Source organism: Centruroides sculpturatus, unplaced genomic scaffold, assembly GCF_000671375.1.
Source record: "Centruroides sculpturatus isolate CEXI.00-Female unplaced genomic scaffold, Cexi_2.0 scaffold2472, whole genome shotgun sequence".
Classification (NCBI taxonomy): domain Eukaryota; kingdom Metazoa; phylum Arthropoda; class Arachnida; order Scorpiones; family Buthidae; genus Centruroides; species Centruroides sculpturatus.
Window position 1 is genome coordinate 2,220 of NW_019386869.1, and position 8,574 is coordinate 10,793.

Consider the following 8,574-nt stretch of genomic DNA (forward strand, 5'->3'; position numbering starts at 1 on the left):
AAAATAAATAATATTATATATATTTTATAATAATAAAATTATATATTTTTATAAAATATTTTACAAAAAAATGTATTATTATACATATTATATTAAATTTTATAATAATACATATTTAATAAAACAATTTATAGAAGTATCGCGGAATTGTATATTATACTTTTTCTAATAACAGAAGTCATTGCAGTCCTCTGGTTCTCTTCTACAGAAAATTTTGAATAATAATTGTCATTTTAATGAAGTTTTTATTCAAGCCGATATACTGTTTCTTCTGTTGTAATGTGAGAAAAGTTAAGAAAGGACTCGAAAATGTTATAATTTTGGTGAATATTCTTAAACTTTAACTTCATTTTTTACATTTTTTATACTTTCCATTTTTCTGTCATTTATAAAATCTTTAGCAAATCATCCATTTTATACGCATTATTTTTAACGCGATTATCTTGATAACAATAAACGAGATAATCGAGATATTCCTGTATATGAATTTTTTTCCTATTTTTAAAAATAAAACAAATAAATGATAAATTGCATTAAAAGTAATCGTAAATAATTCGTGATACTTTCCTGTATACAATATCAATTCGGCTAACATCTAATTATTATTACATCAGTTATTAGTTTTTATATAAATTCTTATTTCGGACCGAAAAATTCACAAAAATGATATGCTGTGTCTGATTTTATTATATAATTTTTTCATGATAATAATACAATTCTTGATAATATTCCTATTTTATAATATGTTTGTTATTTTTATATTAAAACTCGTAAATTAATTTGTATTTATTATTAAATGAAAGCGAGCGAGATAAATTTTCTGCTACTCAAATTCGGAGTGGTAGAGAAATGTTTTGCAAAGTAATGACACTTATTAAACAAGATTTCGCCATTAATACAACCATTAACGGCTGGTTCAGGAGTCGTGGCTAATGCTCGAACGACTCATTAAGAGAAACTTTCAAATAATAAAAGTTGACAGATATCGCTGCATAAAAAATCAGATAGAAATAAGAAAAATATTCTATTATTTTCGGTAGTTATTATTAAGATTTTTCCTCATATTTTACGCATAAAATCAAGCGAAATATCCTGTCCTTTGAAAAATTTTACAGCACGTCATCTATACTTTAAAAAGCAGACATACGTATTTTACCCGAAAATTGCCTATAGGCACGTCTATCGATGCTATTAAATACGAGTTTTTCATATCGTAATAACATTTCGATTGTCCGTTAACAGCAACTCACGACAGAAAACATTTGTAACTGATAACAGGTAAATATTTTTAACTAATTTTACATTCTACAGTCTTAATAAAGTTAACTTTATCAATAAATTTTTACTAATAACTTAAGTTATTTCAATTTAATAGAGTAAAATTTTATTCATGTTTTAAAATAGTTTCAATAATTTTTGGTCTTTCCACAAATCATAATCAAATAATGAAAGTTGATTGCGTAAGAAAAACAGTATCGTTCCTTTTTCGAAAATTAGGAAGATTCATCGGTCTTCATCCGTACTACTTTATCCTATTACCTGTTTTAATAACAGCAACATTTTCAGTGTTTATCTTTAACATAAACACAATCGAAAACATCACTAAATTGTCATTGGCAGATTCAGGAAGAGTCTTTAATACTAAGAAGTTTATTGACAAAACATTTCCTTTTAATACATCGAAATTTTTTGATCCGTTAGGCTTTACGACTATTCCAAAATGCGTGTTTGTGGTGTTTACAAATAAAGATGGCGGAAACATGCTACAAAAAAATGTGCTGCTAGAAATTAGTCGGGTAGATAAATTAATTAAGAATATAACAATCAATGACGCTGAAAAAGAAATTGGATATTCGGATCTCTGTGGACGTGTGAATCAAAAATGCTTTGAAAATCCCATCATAGAAATCTTACCGGAAATTGATAATATAGTGCAGAAAAAGAAGAGATTGAAGTATCCATTTGATATTGATCCGTTGACATACTCTTATAAAATTTATTCTCTCAACTTCGGAGGTGTCATCGAAGATGAGAACGATGTTGTTCAAACAGTAAGTGCTATGAGATTAGTGTATTTTTTCGACGAAAGCGACGAGAATAAACTTAATCTCATAGAAAAATGGCGAGCGGCGGTTTACAATCGTATAAGAAATTATCGTTTTGAACATCTTCTGTGTTTCGGCGATTCTAATTGGTTGTTTGAAGAGCGAAATCTGCAGTTGGTTGAAAATGTAAAACCCATGATCGGTGCACTGGTTGGATTTATTTCTGTGTTTACTATTGTAACGTACATGAGCAACAATTGGGCCAAAAGCAAGCCAGTTCTTGGCGTGGCGAGTGTGGTATCGGCTGGACTAGCCGTGGTTACTTCTTTCGGTTTAATGTCTGTTATAGGTACAGAAAATTCTATTTGGAACATTGCCATTCCTTTTTTGGTTCTGGGTAAGTTGTTATTCATAATTGTATTTAATTCACTGGTGCTTTATAATTCTGTGTTTTGTGAAAATTCTCTTGTTGCAGTAACCGAAATAGACGATGCTTTCGTATTGTTAGCGTGTTGGAGAACATCGAACCCCAAGCATAAAGTACCGAAACGCATGGAAGAAACGTTCGCCGAAGCCGGAGTTTCTATAACATTAACGTCGTTGACTAATTTGTTTTCCTACTGTATAGGAATGATGGCATCTATTCCTCTCGTAAGAATGTTCTGTTATTATTCCGCAACTAGCATAGCGTTTACGTTTTTGTATCAGGTGACATTTTTTGGTGGGTGCATGGCGTTATCGGGATACAAAGAAGAAAAACAGCAATCACTTCGACTTAATTTAGGTAAGGTCATTCATTTTCCTTGTCTTGACTACCATTGGTTAAAAATTCAGATTTTGTCAATCATTGTTTTATAAAATATTTTTTGAATATTCAACACTATAACGTTCATTTTTAATAACTAAATACAGTAGACTTCCCTATAACGCGGAGATACTTTCCTCGTTATACGAATTTCGCGTTGTAGGAATCCTTAAATACGTGAGCCAATCACAGCCAGACACGTGTAAAGTTTACGGGCTACGGCTGTTTAAAAAGTTTTTTTCCATAAAATTAATCGATTCTAGACTAATTCGACTTAACATTTCCAAAACACGTATAATTTTTTGGGAATAATCCGTATAAACTATGCTATAAACAAAAAATTGTAGAATTACTTACCGAGTGTGTACCGTTCGACGTTGCCATTGTTTAAGCTTGTTTTCGTCGCGGACCAGCGCACCAAACGGCGGCCGCGATTTCTGATAAGTTATTTTTCTGCGCAAACTTCGTTGAACTTTAAAGACATCATTAATATAAATAATTTTTATGGCCGTTGAATTAGAAATGTTTTTTTTACAAGAAATGTATAAAATTACAGTGCTGTATTAGAGTTACGGTACCTAATTTGCATACTATACAGACGATACTAAACTCAATTACTCGCCTAAACTTTCCGTAACGTGGCGCTAGACGGCGGAAAGTAGTTCGGCATTCGGATAATGCATTAGAAGCTGTGATATTTTTCACTTTTTTATCAATTGTATATCAATTATAACAGATATTTTTTACATTTGCAAAAAATATTGGTGTATTTGTCAGTTTATTAATGTTAGTAAAATTGCTTTAATAGAAAGTATAAATAAAGCAATTTTCTAGCTGCTTCGAAATGAACGATTTACTGCTTTTATTTTCACTTTTTTAAATTATTCGAGTTTTAGACTGTAACTGAGTTTACAATTATGCAAACATTTTTCGAAGTTAAATACACGTGTTCTTTTGATCGTTCGTGTCTTATTTGAGTAGTTTTTCTGTTAATTAATAATATACCATAATTTGAAATTTCTTAAGCTTACAGATATGTGAGATCGGTGATTTTTTGGTTATTAAAATCGATTTTTAATGGAAATGTTTTAAATCTTCTGTAATCTTGTCTTATTTATTTGATTCACTAACACAAGGTGTGTTTCTATCTGCCAAGTGTTGAAATAGAAACACATCTTGTGTTACTGAATGAAAGGAATGTTTTAAGTAAAGATTTGTCACGATGGTTAGAAATAACATTGCATCGAACACGGATTGAATGACAGCTCGACTATCAACAAATTAATGGAAAATTTAACAGGCGGTTGCAAAACTATAACATCCGATAATGAAAGGAGAGAAAAAGGAACTCCATGACGTCAACGAAAGTCGTCTCGGAGCTCGCACGCCTGCGAAAGATACCTTTGCAATATAAACAACCGAAGATCACGTGAGGAAATTCCCAAGATTTTCGTATAAAAGTTGAGACACCAGAAGTCTCGGGCATTGGTCATAATGAAGGCGTTTTGTCACAAGAAAGTGCGGTTGTCATTAGAAAGTACCATAAAGTCGTATAGAAGTGCGTTGTTGTGTTTGACCGAGGAGAAGATTTGCTCTCCATACTAAGAGGATCAGCCCATCCATCACAAGAGAACGGAGCATGACTTGCCGCAAGACAACGCCATATACAACGTCAAGTGCTCTCTGAAGTATTTTATTAGAAATTGATGTAATCTCTCCCTCTTAGCTGAGATTAGGGCATAATCCGTGTGTGGCAAGCACGCGTATCGCTAGCTACATAAGGTCTATTCTCCACCATCTAATGTCAGTTCACATTACTAATCGCGCTACATCTATATCCACTCAGCAGTGACAGACGAGTATAGTCGTCAAGGGCGATCGTGTGGCAGTGGTGAGCGATGACTATAGTCGCAAAAAAATTCATACGAAATACCTGGACCATTTCGTAAAGTCGTAGAATTTTTACGAGTAGTCGGATTCTCCAACTTTGTTTTGGAATATCTTTTAGTTCACGAGAAATTACAATAAAAGAAAAAAAAGTAAAATAAATATGAAATTTTAGAGGGCCATCTATCCACATAAATCGAATTTAAACCTCCCGCCATCATCCGATTGGTTAAAAAAAATTAATATTGCTAATTGGCTCGCGTCAGAAAAAAGTAGGTGCGACTACCGTAAATCACGCTATCGCGAGAGCTCCGATACAACCCGGAAAAGCCGATTATATACGTCATCAGTCTAACGATCCTTGTCTGACCTACTTTTTTCGAAATCAACATTAGAGTAAGACGTAGTAAGACGTACTAATTTATAGTAAAAAGATCTTCTTTAATATTCGTAGTACGTTGTAAAGTTTGAATTTTAATTTAATAATTACTATTTAGTTCGGAAACATTAAAAATATATAATATCATTAAGTAGGAGAATAACATAGAACTTTATTTTTTAGTATAATTTAATTTACAAAGTCAAAAGGTCGTATATCGTAACATTACGAAAAAACTAGATCGAAACAAAGTATAGCCCTCCAAAGATGCGCCTACGTCACATCCGGTCACGTGACTCCGCTCCCAAAAGGGACGGCGTCACGTGGCCGAATTTTTTTTTTTCGGTTTTACCCATGTCAGTGTTGAAAAAAAATCGTCACCTCCCCCTTCCTTAGCCCCCAGCGCGCGTCTCCCCCTGGCACGCGCCCGGCGGCCCGAGTATCCCGCCTGCAACCTTCCGGAGTCGCCCTCTGTTGCCTGTAAATACAAATATCTATTTTATTACACTTCTTACCTCAGCCGGGGATCGAACTCCGGTCCCGGCAGGCGCCGATCCACTTCTCTCCTCACCGGCCTGCCAGGTCGCTCTGCCAGAAACACTTCGGAACTCATACTTGAGCCGTGCTAGGCCGAGGAGCTCACTGCGCATGACAGGCCCTCCGGGCGGCCCCCTCGGCCACACAGATTAAGCGCGCCGCGCCGCGCGGCCACCCCCGCCGTTCAGGTGCAGCGGGCCCGTCGCGCGGCCAATGGACGGGCGCTCTTGGGTCACTTGACCTACTCCCGGCCCACCGAGGTTTCATAAGCCTTCAGGCCGCCTTCGGGCATTTTCGGCCGGTGTTTGTTACCGCATTAGTTAGGAGTACAAGTCAGTAAATATTCAACAGTTGTGATATTCCAGTAAATATTCGATATTTGGGTACTTATGGGTTAAGAGGAGGCCAGTTTAGTGGAGACGCACGTTCTAACCTAACCTCTTCTAATAAATTAACATAATTATTACCAATTAATTACCGAAGGATACTTGTACGCGAACCCTGGATTATATGCGATTGTTCGAATAACATCGGGCGATCCCATCTTCGTCGTCGTCGANATACGTTTAATTAAGTCGGGGAAGGTAGGAAATCGCAATAAAAAAACGTAATTTTTTAAAAATATTTAAAAATATACGGCCAGCTAGTATTCACCCTACTATAAACCCTTCGCCTCCTGTAAGTTTTATGAGAATGTCCCGCGAAAGACGAAAGCAGCTGTTCTCAAGGTCATCCAGCTGTAAACACAATTACCCATCTATGTCATATTTCGTGCAAAGGCTAGGCGAGAGAATGGAAAATAATCTTGAAGCTTTCTCTTCAAAATTAACGCATTTCTTTCGTTTTTTTTCAGTTTTTGGTATTTTCTATGTTTAATTAAAAATTCTAAAAAAGTAGGAACAAAGGGGTTAAATTATTTCTGAAATTGAATAAGAGAAATTGCACATGGGTCTCTTTGTAAACGTTTTCTTACTGCTTAATCCACCAAATGCCTGAGGAGTTATCATTTCTATAATTCCTTTGCTCATATCATTAATTAATTAATTAATTTATTTATTTATTTCTAATTTATCATTTTATTTTTATTGCATTACATGCTATAGTACTTTAAAAATTGAATTAAAATAATATGAAGTAAATTTTTTTAATAAAATGTGTAACTTATGTAATTCATAAAATTAATGTTTATTTTCAGAAAATAACGAAGTAGTTTCCGAAGATAAAAATTTTTCTGATGAGCCAACAATGGCATATTTTAGAGATAAGCTAGGCAAGATTCTATCTTCGGATGTAATGAAGATAATAGTTATTATAATTTACTTTCTGAATTTATCATTTGGAATATGGGGGGCTTTAACAATAAATTATGGTATAGACATCACAACGTTATATCCTGAAGAATCGCCGGTAACAAAGAGTATGAAAATATATTATAATAGTTTTAGTCGTTATACTTTCCCTTACCAAATAGTTATTAACACTACATTAGATTATTCGGATGTAACAGTGCAAGATTCCGTAGACAAACTACTGAGCAAATTTGAACGTCTCCCATATATTGCGGATTCCCGATTTACATTATCATGGTTAAAATATTACAAACAATTTCAAAATCATCCGATTGCAAAATATTCGTTACGTGGTTACAACATGTCTGTCAAAGAAGATTTCTTGAGTGGACTTCGCGATGTTTTTCTTGAATTTAAAGCGGCACAACAATTCTCCAGTCATATTGCCTTCAATCAGAATGGAACCGATATTTCGAGTAGCAGATTCTTTATTTTTGTCAATGATACGTTAAGTTCGGCAGCCGAAGTAGAGATTTTAAGTAATTTGTGGAAAATTGCTGACGAATTCGACTTTCCTGTTCTGATTCACGGAGCATTGGCTCCTCTATACGAACAAGGAATCATCATTAATCGTACAATTAGAGATTTATTTTGGATTACGTCTGTTTTAATAATGGTATTCTTTTTGTTGTTTATACCAAACATTGTTTCTGCTCTTCTTGTTGCGATATCGGTAGCATCTACCATTGTAGAAACTCTAGGTTATATGTCCCTGTGGGGTGTCAACGTGGACATCTTATCTATGATGAGTCTGATATTGTGTGTGGGTTTCTGCGTGAATTATCCGGCGCATATAGCTTACGCTTATGTTTGTTCTGTGTCTGAAACTCCGAGCGAAAAGATGAAAGACAGTCTCTATCGTATTGGCTATCCGATATGTCAAGGATCTTTGTCTACTATTTTAGGGATTTTGTTTGTATATAGAGATATGTACGCTTTCATTACATTTGTGAAAATCGTGTTTCTTATTGCTATAGAAACTGCATTTCATGCACTGATTTTCATTCCGGTTGTTCTTTCACTTATATACTCTATTTTTTCTAAATTTAATGTTAAACAACAAACCCAGGTGGAGAACAAAAATTTCTTGTGAAAAATGAAAACTACTTTTAGTTTAATTTGTAATGAGAGTTATACAACTTAAGTGATAGGAAAATTATACGAAAGTGTTATACAAAAATTATAATATTTAAAAATATAGAACTTTTTGATAAAAAAATTGTAGCAGCTGTTGCTACACACGCAGTTTTAAATGTTTCCAGGAAAGTTATACAGTACAAATGTTTGCTAGATTTTCATCCCTTGGTGAAAGTTATTTGATATTTACTGGTTTTTGGGTCAATGTTTATTAATATAATTTGCTTTTGTTCACTGTTACTTTTAAGCACTTAAAAATTATTTATATAAGTGTGCACTTAGGTAACTGTTATAGTATATTTGCATAAGTACAATTACAGTCGACCCCCCTATAACGTACGTTCCTATAACGACAATTTTTATAACGTAGCGAAAAAATTGTAGAAACTTTCGTATAACGTACCTCCTATAACGTCGTTTCGCGAGAAGATTGAT

The 8,574-nt window shown here is 34.0% G+C and overlaps 1 protein-coding gene across 1 annotated transcript; it reads left to right on the forward strand.

The window, feature by feature from the left end:
- Positions 1–1,760: 1,760 nt before the first annotated feature.
- On the forward strand, positions 1,761–7,914 carry LOC111615872 (patched domain-containing protein 3-like; the record flags this gene model as incomplete). The annotated part of the gene is made up of 4 exons (XM_023357315.1): positions 1,761–2,442; positions 2,521–2,696; positions 2,754–2,829; positions 6,849–7,914. Coding segments are annotated over exons 1-4 (2,000 nt in total), but the record flags the coding sequence as incomplete, so codon positions are not given.
- Positions 7,915–8,574: the final 660 nt, after the last annotated feature.